Consider the following 17,649-nt stretch of genomic DNA (forward strand, 5'->3'; position numbering starts at 1 on the left):
TCTCTCCCCGCTCCATGAGCTTTATCAAACCTCGTCTTAAAACTGTGTATGGTTCCTGCCTCCACTACGTCATTTTCTAGGCTATTCCACTGCCTTACAACTCTATGACTGAAGAAATACTTCCTACTATCTCTCTGACTCATTTGTGTCTTCAACTTCCAATTGTGGCCTCTTGTTTCTGTGTCCCCTCCCTGGAACATCCTGTCTTTGTCCACCTTGTCTATTCCACGCAGTATTTTATATGTCGTTATCATGTCTCCCCTGACCCTCCTGTCCTCCAGTGTCGTCAGGCCTATTTCCCTTATTCTTTCTTCATAGGACATTCCCCTTAGCTCTGGAATTAACCTTGTCGCAAACCTTTGTACTTTCTCTAGTTTCTTGACGTGCTTTATCAAGTGCGGGTTCCAAACAGGTGCTGCATACTCCAGTATGGGCCTGACATACACGGTGTACAGTGTCTTGAATGATTCCTTACTAAGGTATCGGAATGCTGTTCTCAGGTTTGCCAGGCGCCCAAATGCTGCAGCAGTTATCTGATTGATGTGTGCTTCCGGAGGCATGCTCGGTGTTATACTCACCCCAAGATCTTTCTCCTTGAGTGAGGTTTGCAGTCTTTGGCCACCTAGCCTATACTCTGTCTGTGGTCTTCTGTGCCCTTCCCCTATCTTCATGACTTTGCATTTGGCAGGATTAAATTCGAGAAGCCATTTGCTGGACCAGGTGTCCAGTCTGTCCAGGTCTTTGAAGTCCTGCCTGGTCCTCATCAGATTTAATTCTCCTCATTAACTTCACATCATCTGCAAACAGGGACACTTCTGAGTCTAACCCTTCCGTCATGTCGTTCACATATACCAAAAATAGCACTGGTCCTAGGACCGACCCCTGTGGGACCCCGCTCGTCACAGGTGCCCACTGTGATACATCATTACGTACCATGACTCGTTGTTGCCTCCCTGTCAGGTATTCTCTGATCCATTGCAGTGCCCTTCCTGTTATATGCGCCTGATACTCTAGCTTCTGCACTAATCTCTTGTGAGGAACTGTGTCAAAGGCCTTCTTGCAGTCCAAGAAGATGCAATCCAACCCTCCACCCTCCCCTCTCTCGTGTCTTACTTCTGTTATTTTATCATAAAACTCCAGAAGGTTTGTGACACAGGATTTGCCTTCCGTGAATCCGTGCTGGTTGGCATTTATACTCTTGTTCCGTTCCAGGTGGTCCAGGTGTATGTGTGTGTACATTTCATTTTGTAAATAAAACAACCAGAGTGGATAAAATTAATCCCGCTAAAAGTGTTGAACTTACCATTGTTTCATCAAGGGGGAATGTAGTTTTGTCAGGGAAGATGCAGGTAGACAGGCAAGACACTACTTTCTTCACGTTATACAGTCTGCTCATCTCCAGCACATTGCCATTCATCAGCAGATTGAGGCGCTGTAAACAACGTTTATTTTAGTACTCATCTCAGAGCTTTTTCTTACAGAGCAAAATGTGATATAAATATATTTTCAATACACTAAAAGTTGAAGACCCTGGCGTCGTGCCATTGAAGGTTGAATAACGCAGGATCGACTACTATTACTGGTCGAGACAAAATGTTTCAATGTATGTTGTAAGTCTCTGCAAAGTCGAAACATTCTAAATATCATCAATGAACTAGCATATGTGTGGAAGAAGAAATTAAATAGCGATAAAGAATATTATTTCCACTCATAAGAAACCAAAACAATTGTATAAACCAGGACAACAGAAATCTGAGCAGGTCACACCTGGTTCTTGGAGTGACTGGATCATTATGGAATGAGCTTGGATACCCTGACAGATAAACAAAATGGAGTTGTTGTGTTCACTGACCTTGTAAAATCCTCTGACACGGTGTAATAATGGAGAAAATGCCTGTAAAAGGCATAATAGAAAAAAGTAGGTAGATAAATATTTAACTTCCTAACCAACATAGTAAGAGCAAATAGTGATATTGGGGGCTGCCACAGTGAAAAGTTCTGTTCGCCAAGGCACAGTACTCGCCCCACTTCTCTCTCTTATTATCCGCTGCAAATACTGGGACGTTCATCATAACACCGTATCATCGTTTGCGGAATTTTCATTTAAGTTTCATCCAGTGGGGAGGACACATTGAACCTTCAACATAAACCAGGTCTTCTGGTAGGCTACTGGTCAACAATGTAATGTTGAATGAGGACAAACTTCAGGTTACTATATTATGGAAAAATGTTGAAGAAATAAAGAGTAGATCGGAGTACAACAAAAACGCGAATTACTCAAAGTGAAAGTTTAATGTGAGAGGAACTAATATTAAAATTCAATCATAAAAATATTATCTCAGCTGCTATGAAAATTATAAACTGGATAACTGAAACGTTCAAAACTAGAAATACAAAGCCAGTCAAAGATACTCTACAAGTCACTTGTCCTTTCTAGGCTTAAAAACTATAGAACACAAACAGCCTTCTTCAAAATTAGAGAGCTAGAGAACAAACAGTCAAGCACTTGAATTACTAGGAAAACTTGAAGTCCCTCTAGCTGGTCTCCTTGGAACGTTGGCAATACCTGGAAAATTCTAGAGGGATAGACTCCGAACCTGCACACTGAAATCACTCCATATGAAAGCAAGAGGCTTGGCAAACGGTGCAAATGAACAGCAGGGGCATGATGAGTAGCTGACACCACATTTGTCGATGGGATTTGATGATGGATTCGTTGAGTAATATATGTGGCAATTAATACTTCGTCTGGAGGTAACTCTGCTTTATTAAAGGAGTCTGCCTGCCTGCCTACGCGTATGGTCTCCAGGGGTTCTGCTCCAAGACTATGTGAAGTGGACGCTAAGCTGTTTTCCCACGGTGTTTGAAATACCCCTCTTACCATACCCCCAAGCCATAGAAACAATCTAACGGCTATGTGGGCGAGCGGGAATACATAATGGCATACGCATACTCATACTCATAATGGCATACATACTCCATGTCTCCCAAGGGCTTCACCTCTGTCCCTCATTTCTCGCTTTTAAGTTTACCAAGGAGCAATTGCTCTTGGATTTCTCTTCTAATGGAATGGTGCCATATAACGTACCTTTCACTCTCCTAGAGCTGGAGTCCATGTTTTCCGCTTGCCAATCGTCGGCAGCTGGACCTGATGATATTCATATCAGTATGTTACAACATCTGCATTCTACAGCCTTTACAGTCCTTTTGTGTTTTTTCAATCTTATTTGGATACGAGAGGTTATCCCTCAACAATGGAAATTTGCCATTGTACTACCGTTTTGCAAACCAGGCACCTCACGGATTGATACCTTTCACTATCGTCCCATTGCTTTGACCAGTGTAGTCTGCAAGGTGATGGAACGCTTAGTGAATAGACTTCTGATATGGTATTTGGAGACTCACGATAGTCTTTCTCCTTTCCAATATGGCTTTCGATAGGGCTGCTCCACTTAGATACGTTTGTGCAAAATGCCTTTGCTAACAAACACTCCATCCTAGCAGTCTATTTTGATCTTGAGAAGGCATATGACACCACTTGGAGGTTTAACATTTTAGCCCAAGCCCACTCCTTAGGCCTCCACGGTAATCTAACAACTTTCCTTACTGCTTTCTTACCTGACAGACATTTTTGTTGGCGCCACGATTTCCTCAGATTTTATTCAGGTAGAGGGTGTCCCACAAGGTTTTGTCCTTAGCACTACCCTTTTTCTCCTGGCTGTAAATGACCTACCTTCCGATCTTCGATCGCATATTTGGTCGTCACTTTATGTGGATGACTTCACTGTAGCTTAAACAGGCGCTGACTGTCGCCTGGTAGCGGCCTCCCTTCAGGATGTGATTGACCGGGTTTCCCATTGGGCCACTTCTCATGGATTTAAATTTTCTAGTACGGAAACCCATTTCGTTACCTTCACTAGACGTCCTCTTGTCCCAGATATTCCTTTGTAAACATGACTCAAGAAATCGTAATGACCGCGGGTTCAAATCCTGCCCGTGGTATGGTTTATTCCTTTGTATTTACACGGCTCACTTATTCCAGAATGTGCTATTGTCAAGTTTCTTGGCCTTCTCATCGATCGCTGGTTGACATGGAAATTTCACATTTCCTCTCTGAAGGCAGCTTGCCATGGTCGGCTGAATCTCCTTAAAATTCTTGCACATCGTTCATGGTGAGCAGATCGCCTGATTCTCCTCCATTTGCATTCCACCCTAGTCTTGTCCAAGCTGGATTATGGCAACCAAGTCTATTCTGCAGCTTCTCCTACAATTCTTTCTAAGTTAGCTCTCCTTCATCAACAGGATCTACATTTATGCCTTGGTGCCTTTCGTTCATTCTCTGTTGAAAGCCTCTATGCTGATGTGAATGTTCCTTCCTTAGCTGATCATCGTGATGCTCATTGCTTTCGTTACTTTGTCCATTCTCATGACCTTTGTGCCCCGTTTACGTATAGGTTGGTCTCAGACGTTAGTAGAAGTTCATTATTTATTCGACACCCCTGCTTAGTCCGACCGCTTTCTGTTCATCTTCACTCACTCCGGTCTTCTCTCCAGTTGCCTCCCTTGCATGTTCATTTAGCGTCTGCCTTATCCCTTCCCCCTTGGAGGGTTCCAATAATTCGTGTCTGTTCTCTCCTACTGCAGTGCACCAAAGCTCTCCTACCTATGACTGCTTCTTGCTCTCTTTTTCTTGATCACTTCCAGTCGCATGCTCATGCCATTGCTGTTTATACAGATGGTTCTAAATCTTCTGACAGTGTTGGATTTGCGGCAGTGTTCCCCGACGATGTTGTCCGAGGTCATCTGTTAGACTCGGCTAGTATTTTTACTACCGAGTTGCATGCCATCCTCATAGCACTTCTCTGTATTACACATACACTATGTCTCCTTCGACGTTTGTGATCATTTCAGATTCCCTCAGTGCTTTACAACCCATTAAACAATTTGATTCCCCTCATCCATTAGTCCTTTGTATTCAACTATGGTTGCGCCATTTGGAGGAATGCATACAAACAAGCAAAGCTATAAATACATGGACTGATGATGGCTTCACATCCCGCAGCCACCTCCAGAACGTTTTTGGAGCCGTCGATGCAACCGCACCTGGGCTGTTAATGTGAAATTGGTTGTAAGCATAATTACCCCTAGGGGGTGTTGTGTCAGTATTTCACTGAATAACTGAATACTGATGAGGGCCTTATATTCACTTGTGTTGGGCTCAAAAGCCCACACCTTACTGCCAACTATAGGGTGATTTTGAACCCCATGTGACACAAGAACTGTGCAGTCTCCTGCATGACAAGTAAATTCACAATTCTTCAAAATTCTTGTAGCGTGAGCTATGGTGTTGTATGCACCTTCAACAGATATTGGTGACTTGATAGAAGCTGAAGTGTCCTTTGATGTCTGTGTCTTCCACTCAGTCTGGGAATACGCTACACTCGCACTATGGTCCACAAGATTTGTCCTTTTCAAAGTGATATCATTGTAGGAAGCTAATCATACTTCTCTGTAATTGTTCTGCTGTGTCTGTTGAGACTTTTATTAACAAAATGTGTGATCACTAGCGTCTTTGTTATTACAGCATGATGCATGAGTTGTCTCGACTAAGTCTAAAAGGAATCTGCAGCGCAGCATCTCTGTCGCCCTGGTGTGCCCTCCGACACAAAAGAAGTGTCGATCAAGCATATTTCCTTTGCTTGACAAACTTCCACCATGAAGCAGTGCAGAATACTTGATTATTGCTGTCTGGGCATAGATAACAATTCATACTAGCTTTAACATGGTAATAAAGTGGGTGCAAGATTTTCCTTAATTGTCCTGCTAAGGTAAGAGATAGATTTTCTCTTATTAATCCACACTCATTGCAACAGTGGTTGTTTGCAAGGAAGTTGTGTGACCAAGGTGTTGCTGAGTACAAACATGTGGTAATTATTAAAGTGTTGATCAGGAAGCTAGATGCTATCAGTCCCTCTGGAGGGCTGAGTCCCTCAGAGGCTTAAAGGGGCTGAAAGAGGTTGATACCCCCTCTCCTGGAGAAAATTTCTCCATACACTGTGAGGCTAGCAAAAAACAAATTTACAGTCATCTCTGCCCGTCTTCTTAGCCATTGGCAACAACGGTGGTCGGACATACACCACAACAAATTGCACTATATTAAACCTCTTTTAGGTTAGTGGTCATCTTCTTACCACTGTTGCCATACTCGGGAAACTATGCTCTTCCATTAACGCATTGGCCATACTCGCCTTACCCATGGGTATCTCATGCAACGACATCTTATTCCTCTCTGTGAGGTTTGTCGGATCCCTGTTTCCATTTTTCACTTTCTTGTAGATTGTCCAGTTTACCAGCGAGCTCACAGTATTTAACTCCAACACCGCTGCCGCCGCCCTATTGCTCTTATCTTATCTTCTTGCAGACGGTCCTGCCTGTAACTTACAATCACTTTATGACTTTTTGTCAGTAACTGCTTTACTATACGAACTTTGACACAGCCATTATTGTCCCTTCCAGCCCTTTTCTGCCCTCACCTCTGATCCTCTCTCCACCAAGCTGTTTATAGTCCTGGTTCTATTTTCTGCCCCGCAATGCTGTATGGCCCTTGTCGGTTTAGCGCTTTCTTTAATTATAAAAATAGTAATCACCAACACCACCCCATCGCCACCACCACCAAGACCATCATCATTACCACCACCATCACCACCACCATCATCACCACCACCACCATCACCACCACCATCATCACCACCATCACCACCACCACCACCATCACCACCACCATCACCACCACCATCACCACCACCATCATCATCACCACCACCATCACCATCATCACCAAAACCACCATCACCACCACCACCATCATCACCACCACCATCACCATCATTATCACCATCACCACCACTACTATCACCACCACCATCATCACTATCATCACCACCACTATTACCACCACCATCACAACTACTACTATCACCGCCACCATTACCGTCATCACCACCACCATCATCACCATCACCACCACCATCACCACCACTATCACCACCATCATCACCATCATCACCACCTCTATCATCACCACCATCACAACCACTAATATCACTGCCACCATTACCGTCATCACCACCACAATCATCACCATCATCACCACCACTATCACGACCATCATCACGTTCACGACCACCATCACCACCACCATCCTCACCGCCATCGCCACCACCATCATCACTACCACCATCATCACCACCATCATCACCACCACCACCATCACCACAACTATTACCGCTACCATCACCACCACCACTACTGTCACGTCCATCACCACCACCATCACCACTACCATCACCACCACCACCATCACCAACATCTTCACCACCATCGCCACCACCATCATCACCACAACATCACCACCATCTTCAGCACAATCGCCACCACCATCACCACCATCTTCACCGCCATCATCACTACCATCATCACCACCATCACCACTACCATCACCACAATCATCACCACCACTACCATCACCACCATCATCACCTTCACCACCATCACTACCACCATCATCGCCACCACCACCATCACCACCATCTTCACCGCCATCACCACCACCATCATCACCACCACTATCACCACCACCATCACCACCACCATCACCACCACCATCACCACCACTATCACCACCGCCATCATCACCACCACCATCACCACCATCACCACCACCATCACCACCACCATCACCACCACCATCACCACCACCATCACCACCACCGTCACCACCACCATCACCACCATCTTCACCACCGTCACCACCACCATCATCACCACCATCACCACCACCATCACCACCATCACCACCACCATCACCACCACCATCACCACCATCTTCACCACCATCACCACCACCATCATCACCACCACAATCACCACCACCATCAATAGCACCATCACCACCATCATCACCACCATCACCACCACCATCACCACCACCATCACCACCACCATCACCACCACCATCACCACCATCATCACCACCACCACCATCACCACCACCATCACCACCATCATCACCACCACCATCACCACCGCCATCAATACCACCATCATCACCTACACCACCATCACTACCACTATCATCGCCACCACCACCATCGCCACCACCATCACCACCATCATCACCACCACCATCACCACCACCATCACCACCACCATCACCACCATCATCACCACCACCATCACCACCACCATCACCACCACAATCACCACCATCATCACCTTCATCACCATCACTACCACCATCATCGCCACCACCACCATCACCACCATCACCACCACCACCATCACCACCACCATCACCACCACCATCACCATCACCATCACCACCACCATCACAAACATCATCTCCACCACCATCACCACCACCATCACCACCACCATCACCTCCATCATCACCACCACCATCACCACCACGATCACCACCATCATCACCTTCACCACCATCACTACCACCATCATCGCCACCACCACTATCACCACCACCATCACCACCATCACCACCACCACCATCACCACCTCCATCACCACCATCATCACCACCACCATAACCACCACCATCACCACCACCATCACCACCACTATCACCAACACAATCACCACCTCCATCACCACCACCATCACCACCACCATCACCACCACCATCACCACCACCATCACCACCACCATCACCACCACCATCACCACCACCATCACCACCACCATCACCACCACCATCACCACCACCATCACTACCACCATCATCGCCGCCACCACCATCACCACCACCATCACCACCACCATCACCACCACCACCATCACCACCATCACCACCATCACCACCACCACCATCACCACCATCACCACCACCATCACCACCACCACCATCACCACCATCATCACCACCATCATCACCACCATCATCACCACTACTATCACCACCACCATCACCACCACCATCACCACCACCATCACCACCATCATCACCACCACCATCACCACCACCATCACCACCATCATCACCACCATCATCACCACCATCATCACCACCACCATCACCACCATCACCACCACCATCACCACCACCATCACCACCATCACCACCATCACCACCACCACTATCACCACCACCATCACCACCACCACCATCACCACCATCACCACCATCATCACCACCATCATCACCACCATCACCACCACCATCACCACCACCATCACCACCACCACCATCACCATCACCACCATCACCACCATCACCACCATCACCACTACCATCCCCACCACCACCACCATCACCACCACCATCATCACCACCATCACCACTACCACCATCACCACCACAATCACCACCACCATCACCACGACCACCACCATCACCATCACTACCATCACCACCATCATCACCTTCACCACCATCACTACCACCACCATCACCACCACCATCATCACCACCACCATCACCATCACCATCACCACCACCATCACCATCACCACCACCACCATCACCACCATCATCACCACCACCACCATCACCACCACCACCATCACCACCACCATCATCACCACCACCATCACCACCACCATCACCACCACCATCACCACCACCATCACCACCACCATCACCACCACCATCACCACCACCACCACCATCACCATCACCACCACCACCATCACCACCATCATCACCTTCACCACCATCACTACCACCACCATCACCACCACCATCATCACCACCACCATCACCACCACCATCACCATCACCACCACTACCATCACCACCATCATCACCTTCACCACCATCACTACACACCATCACCACCACCATCACCACCATCACCATCACCACCACTACCATCACCACCATCATCACCTTCACCACCATCACTACCACCACCATCACCACCACCATCATCACCATCACCACCACCATCACCACCACCATCACCACCACCATCACCACCACCATCACCACCCCCACCACCATCACCATCACCACCACTACCATCACCACCATCATCACCTTCACCACCATCACTACCATCACCATCACCACCACCATCATCACCACCACCATCACCACCACCACCACCATCACCACCACCACTACCATCACCACCATCATCACCTTCACCACCATCACTACAACCACCATCACCACCACCATCACCACCACCATCACCACCACTGTGGCATGCAAAGAGTACGTAACCTTTATTCGGCGCATGTACACACCCTCATTTACAGACTATCTCCCCCAACCAGCGAACCAGGTTGCTAAGAGTTGATGATGGGGCCCCGTCGTTCAACTAGTGACCAGGTTCTAGCCAATAAGAAGATGGTTTTGGCAATCGCAGAGGTTATGTGGATACCGCTCTCCTGTCTGCCCTTGTCATTCCCATTCTAGAGCTGGTTGAAGCACGGTCTGCTATCTTGTGGCTTCTATTTCTGCCTTGCTTACCGTGGAGTGCACTATACTTATCACTGTACATAGTGTACATATTGCTGTTCTAAATTGGTGAAGGATAATATAAGTCTAAACTTTTTCTGCTGTGTTTATTTTGCTCCCATTACACCCGGGATAACAGGCCATTTGGAATCCTGGGTTGTAATAACCACCATCACCATACTATCATCACCACCATCACCACCATCACCACCACCACCACCACTATCACCATCACCACCATCATCACCTTCACCATCACTACCACCATCATCGCCACCATCACCACCATCATCACCATCACCACCACTACCATCACCACCATCATCACCTTCACCACCATCACTACCACCACCATCACCACCACCATCATCACCACCACCACCACTACCATCGCCACCACCATCACCACCACCACCATCACCACCACACTACTGGCTGCCCCGTTTTCTATAAAGTGGCAAACTATAATATTTTATTCAAATTCAAATTCAAAGTTTATTCTCTATAAGGATTACAATGCTGAGTTTACAGAAATTTGGTTATTGTTTGGTTTACATGTAGTAAAATTGTGATTACAGAGTGTACCACTAGAACACCTAGCATGACTAGGCATTTCGGGCATTTTTTTTAGGATGTGTTCTCTATTTTTTTGTGAGCGCTTACCGAGCAGAGGAAGATAACAGTGATGACTGAGAACTGCAGTGAACAGGTCTTCATGTAACTAAGACAACAGGTCATCATGTAACTAAGACAGCTGTATAGTCCTTGTGGCTTAGCGCTTCTTTTTGATTATAATAATGTAACTAAGACAACAGGTCATTATGTAACTAAGACAACAGGTCATTATGTAACTAAGACAACAGGTCATTATGTAACTAAGACAACAGGTCATTATGTAACTAAGACAACAAATAATTTTAACACAAGTATTGAAAATGGGTTGGGCAAATAATTTTGTTAGTTGGTTTGGGTTTGAGAAGAACCTGCCTAATATGTGGCAGTAGGCCTGCTGCAGTGTTCCTCCTTGTGTTCTGAACTACAGATTAAAAACTATGTTGTGAATCTACAGGTTAATATTAACAATATTTTTGTTGCAGTGTTAGTCATATGTTGGAAACAATCACAAGATATAACAGTTTTATGTATCTTCTATGTATCGCGAGTGTCGACTACGCAAAATTGAAACTCAAAAAACCGAATTAATTTTTGAAAGAATCAGGTAAATTTTAAAAGAAAATTGAAATATAAATACAATAAATTACTTTGAATTGTTATTTAAATTAATCGAATATCAGATCAAATATATGGCATAGTTGTTGCATCCACTAGTATTATTAATTTATTGTTAATATTATAATAGTAAGTATGTGAGGATAATCAAAACATACTAGGAAGTCACAGCTGTACTTCATATTTTTGAAAAGTCCTCCAACCAGAGCAGCAAGATGAATGATGTGAGTTGGTCGGTACTTCTCAAAAACAGCGCGAGTTTCAGCTTCACTCCTGTTAAAAAAAAAAAAAATATTAGATAAATCACACATAAGTTTGGAGCTTCAGTGTCCATGTGAATATCGCGACACTTAATGCCAGGTGTAGAAAAATTAGCTATAACAGAAGGCATTGGATCAGTGTTACAACCTGCCCCTTCATTCCCACACTACCGTGTGGACAGCTCGTTGAGTCCACTGTTCACCATAAGTGTGTTCAGTTTTTCCTCGATACAGGTTCGGTGGTTAATATCGTTCGTTCCACTCTCTTCCGTGACATTGGCCTTCACACGGCCATGTTGACGGAGCCGTCTGTCATTCAGATCTTGAGAGGAGTCTCAGGTAGTACTCTGACGTTAGAATTTGCTGTCCGGGGTCACAAGCTGTCCACAAAATTCTTAGTTGTTGATGATATTGTTTTTCCTTGTGACCTACTTATCGGGTTTAAGACCATGGCAGACCTAAGGATCCACTTAGATCCAACTGAGTGAAAAGCAGATTTCAATGGAGTGGATGTGTCCTTCTGGGGCGTGTGCTTAGGATCCACTACGTGCTACTCTGTCTCGGAGTCTGCAGTGTCTGGAATCGTTGGAAACCGATGGTTTCCGTAGCACATTCTCCCCGAGTTCGATCTCTTGTCCTGATCAACCTCGTAAGAGAACTCGTTGCTCGTCACCTCCTGGTCATCAGCGCTTAGTTACCAGTGAAACCCAGTCTGGGGACGCCCAGTCTAACCTTCACTCTAGCTCTAGCGCTGTTGTAGAGAACAGCAGTTGTCAAGCCACAGTCTCCCTGTCGGCAGGCGACTGTCTGACTCGTGTCATGGCATCAACGAGCAGAGTTACCGCTTGTACAAAGTATGACATCACTTTGTCAGCTAACTCACTCACTCCTGTTATGGTGTACGTGAGTAGAGCTTTTGCAGGAGATCATGTGCTGGTTGACAACGACATGTGCCGAGTCAAGGGCCTCTCCCTTGAACCGTCCTTGCACACAGTGCAACGTGGTAAGTTGCAAGTCCTTGTTGCCAACATGCACAGTCGAGAATTTCCCCTGTGGAAGGATACCTCACTTATCGATCTTGTCAGATTCCCTCTCCCGGTGAGAGTGGAGGGTGAAGTCCCAGCTGACCTCGTAAGTGAAGTTCTCCCAGGCGAGTCTGCTGCTGACTCTTCTGACACCCGGCCAGTGCAGGATGATGATCTAGCTATGACAGACTACCCTGAAGAGGTCCCAGAACTTCTCCAGGTTCTCAATTGTGCACGTTCTGCAGTAGCGCTAGATGGTGAGTCGATGGCTTCGACCCCACTGATCTCTCACCGTATTCCGCTTGACAAAGGTACTAAACCCATTTATGTACCTGTGTATCGTCTGCTGCATGTTCAAAGAGTCTTCGCTGAAGAACTCATTACAAGGATGCTCCACGATGGAGTTATTGAGGAGTCCAATTCCCCGTGGAATGCTCCTCTCATTCTGGTTCCCAAGAAAGACGGAACCTGGCGTCCTGTTATCGATTACAGGAAACTGAATGCATGTACAATCCCAGACCGATTTCAGTTGTGAGTTCTGAACGACCTGCTGCAGAACATCGGTGATAATAAGGTCTTTTCGACTCTTGATCTTCTTCATGGGTTTTGGCAGATCCCCCTCGATGACCAGAGCAAAGAGTTGACAGCTTTCTCTATGCCAACTGGCCATTACCAGTTCAGGAGGATGCCCTTCGGATTGCGAGGAAGCCCATTCACGTTCAGTCGTTTGATGACAATTTTCCGTACTCTCCTAGGTGGCACTGTTACACCCTTTTGTTCATTTTAAGTACTGTTTCTTATCACAATGGTATACTTTTGTTATTTTTGCTATTTCATTTAATATTATGTTCAGGAGTAATTCCATTAGTAGCTAAAATGGATTTACTTGACTTTATAATATTATCTGGTCGTATTACTTAGCTTTGTATTTAGGTAGGTCGTTTAATTAGTGTCAACTGCTGGTGACCTGGCCAAGCACCAGTAGGTGTTTCGAGCTGCTCAACCCCGGTTCCGACCGAGACAAAGTGGGCTGGTAAAGCCTCACAGAGTTCAGTTCATACCTTCCTTTGGACCAGGAAGGGTCGAGGGAAGTATCCACCTCTAAACCACCTTTCGCCTCCCTAGAAAATCCCAGGAATTTTCGGGAGCCTACTGCTAAGACTTATCTCGGTTGGAGAAGGCGGTTGAGAAGCTCTTAGAGAAAGTGAAGCCAAGTGAGCAAGCCTCTGTAGTGTATGAGGACTTATTGTAAAGTGAACCCTATCATAAGAAATCTATTAATGTGTTAGAGTTTTTAGGCAATGCCTGTGCATGTGCCTGTACTAATACTAATATTTGGCTTAGCGACTCGTGACTCAGAGCCATTTGTAAATACTAAACCCAGTACTGTGTTTTAATGAGGAATGGTAAAAGTATTCTACTCATAGTGCAAAATATGAGAAGGTGAATTTAAGTGATTATTATGATTATTAATAAATTAAATAGAAACTAAGAAAATTCCTTTTCCTCTGAAGTGAGTACCTAGACGTACTAAGTTTTTGTTACGAAAAACACTATAACCCAGGAACCAACTGACAATGTTCGTAACAAAGTGGGGGCCTGTCCAGGATTCGCTCTCTGATCCAAGGGGCTGGAGGAAATATCAGCCCTAGGAAGTAAGTGCCAATCCCATGAAAGTGAGCTGCTGTTCGGGTACCCATAAAATTAACTATGGAGGCTCAAATACAACAGTTAATATTTGAGTTAACCTTGGAAGATCTGAAGTCTTTAAAACTTCAGAAGTGCTGGCAAATTGCCGTACGCCTAGGAGTGAAGTATAACAAATATTACACCGCCGAGACCACTCGATCTATTTTGAGTAACATGCTGTTTCCGGAACAAGGGGAGGTGGATGACATTGACGATACTGATGAGGCAAGTCTAATATTTCAATTTGAACACTTGGACCGACCGCTTGGAGCACAAGGACTTGATCTTGGTGGCCTTCCAACTTCCCTACCCTCTGGTGATGTGGCTGAGCCAGAATCAAAGGGAGCTGCTGGTGAGCGGACATCTCTGGGAGAGGTGCCTGAAATTGGGGCATCTAATCGCCCAGTTTCCGACCCTGGTTCACAAGAAGCACCCAGCGCAGGTGCTCGACCCAAGGAAAGACGGGAAAACTTGTATCCTCCAACTTCTCCGCTACCGATTGGGCCCATATCACAGAGCCAGTTCGAAAGAACGGAGCGCCTTATTACTTTACAAATGGCCCAAATAGAAGCCCAAAGGAGGCTGAATGCAGAAGAGTTCGAGAGGGACACCATACTCTACGAACGTCAGCGGCAAAGGGAAGGAGTTGTGAGGCCCGAGGCCCCCAGAAATATTTTCAACATTCATAAAGCAGCATCTTTGGTGCCCAAGTTTTGCGAGTCTGATCTGGACACGTACTTCGATACGTTCGAAAATCAGGCTCGAGCTATGCAGTGACCCCAAAATTTCTGGGCTGTCTTGTTGCATACGACGCTGACTGGTAAAGCTCGAGAATGTACCGCGGCTTTGCCTTACGAAAAGTACATACAATATGACTCCGTCAAAAAGGTCATACTGGAGACCTATGATCTACTCCCTTTGAGCTACCAGCAAGCCTTCCGTACTCTGCAAAGGTTACCAGGGCAAACTTGGGTGGACTTCGCCAGGCAGAAGGTAGCTTTCGAGAGGTGGCAAAGAGCCTCACAAAGCAACACCGTAAGCAGCTTAACCCAATTAATACTACAAGAGGACTTCTATAATTCTATATCTGGAGATTTGCGGAAGTTCCTGATCGACAGTCCAACACCTGATGTGATGGAGACCGCTGCACTGGCCGATCGCTACGAGATCTCCAGCCAGCTGATCCGTGATAGAACATCCAGAGAAGAAGCAGTAAAATTGGGCCAGAAGGTTCGACCAGTTAAGTCAAGAACAGAACCTCGCCAAAAGTTTCCTTCAGAAGCAGTGACCTCTCGAACCCTGGATAAGCCATGCAATGGTGACCGGTTTCAACCACGACAGAACCAGGAGGTGTATAAAGTCAGGAAGAATTTGTCCTGTTCATATTGCCAAAAGAGAGGTCATGTGAGAAACCAATGTTATCAGCTGGAAAGGGATAGGAAATATAAGTATCGAGAAGGTGCTCCTGTGCAGATGGTGTCTTCAGTAGCCCACACGCAGGGATGTTTACAGGCGGATCTAGAGCCGGCAGGACCGAAGACTGCTTCACTGAGATGACCAGAGACGAGGGCCATCTCGGGGCAAGAAATTGAAAAGGCAATGAGCCCATATTTTTCAAAAGGAAAAGCTGGTATTGACGAGTGCCAAGTGGTGCCTGTTAAAACCTATAGGGATACGGGGAGTTACTTGACATTGTTAAAAAAGGGAATCCTCTCTTTGTTTGACCGCACTTATACGAAGATAGATGCACTTCTGGAGGCTTATGGAGGAGCCGTTTCTAGAGTTCCCCTCCATAGGATATACCTAGACCTGGGTTGCTATAAAGGATATGCGACTGTCGGTATATCAGATGAAGGATTTCCTATTAAGTCTGCTGACCTACTGATAGGAAATGACCTAAGCTGCGAAGGAATCAAGAAAGAACCTCTGGTGATAGAAAATACCTCGGGAGAGGATTACGTGATTGAGGCTCATAGGAAGGACCTATCATTATTTCCGCTGGGAGTTGTCACTAGGTCCATGGCAACGACCAGGTTAACTCCTGAATCAACAGAGGAGGAAGAGGACAAAGCTGATCTGGGTTTGAACCTATTGTTTAGTGCGACCCACTGGCCCAATGATGCGACGTCTGTGTCTGCAGGGCTAGAATCAACTTTAGATTCTTTAGGTGCTAAAAAGTTTAGACCTGAAGATCTAATCCAAGCACAGATGGAAGACCCCTCGTTGGAGAAAGTAAGAAAGCTGTTGATAACGGAAGAAGAGGCCGAGAAACTAGAGGACTGTGTTTATTCTAGTAGGGGTATACTTATGAAGAAATCCACCAGAAGACATTCTCTAGGGGCACCTTTTGCCAAGGCCAAGCATGTATTAATCCTGCCTAGGATTTATCGTGAGCTTGCATTGAAGGTCGCCCATAATAGTCCAATGGGAGGACATCTAGGAGTAAGGAAAACAATGGTAAAGTTGTCAAGATACTTTTTTTGGCCTAGAATGCGGGAAACCGTGGTGGAACATCTTCGCAGTTGCCGGGTCTGTCAGACCATCGGTAAACCTGCTCATACCCCGCCTCCAGCTCCTCTCTGTCCTATCACCTCAGATGGCGAGCCTTTTTCCCGTTTAATCATCGATTGCGTAGGTCCACTTCCCAGGACCAAGGCGGGGAATCAGTACCTATTCACTATAATGGATTCTGCCACCCGTTACCCCGAAGCCATTCCCATGAGGAAAATAAATGCTCGCGCAATAGTCCGCGCTTTAATAAAGTTTTTCTCACAGGTAGGGCTGCCTCGTGAGATCCAGTCTGATCAAGGATCAAACTTCACTTCAAAAATCTTCAAGGAGGCCATGTCATGCCTTGGTGTAAGATCTATCCTCGCTACGAGCTATAGGCCCCAGTCCCAAGGAGCATTGGAACGGTTTCATCAAACATTGAAGGTGATGATGCGTTCCTACTGTGAACAATTCAGTA

At 46.1% G+C, this 17,649-nt stretch overlaps 1 protein-coding gene across 1 annotated transcript in view; it reads right to left on the reverse strand.

Annotated features, from left to right (window-relative positions):
* The window catches only part of LOC128701890 (GDP-L-fucose synthase-like), an 81,363-nt gene that overhangs the window by 37,396 nt on the left and 26,318 nt on the right, over positions 1-17,649 (reverse strand). Inside the window, exons 3-4 of the mRNA XM_070099858.1 lie at positions 11,866-11,980; positions 1,304-1,432 (exon numbers count right to left, since the gene is read on the reverse strand). Of these exons, the coding sequence (XP_069955959.1) occupies positions 1,304-1,432; positions 11,866-11,980 (244 nt within the window). The remainder of the gene's footprint in view (positions 1-1,303; positions 1,433-11,865; positions 11,981-17,649) is intronic.

Source organism: Cherax quadricarinatus, chromosome 69, assembly GCF_038502225.1.
Source record: "Cherax quadricarinatus isolate ZL_2023a chromosome 69, ASM3850222v1, whole genome shotgun sequence".
NCBI classification, from domain to species: domain Eukaryota; kingdom Metazoa; phylum Arthropoda; class Malacostraca; order Decapoda; family Parastacidae; genus Cherax; species Cherax quadricarinatus.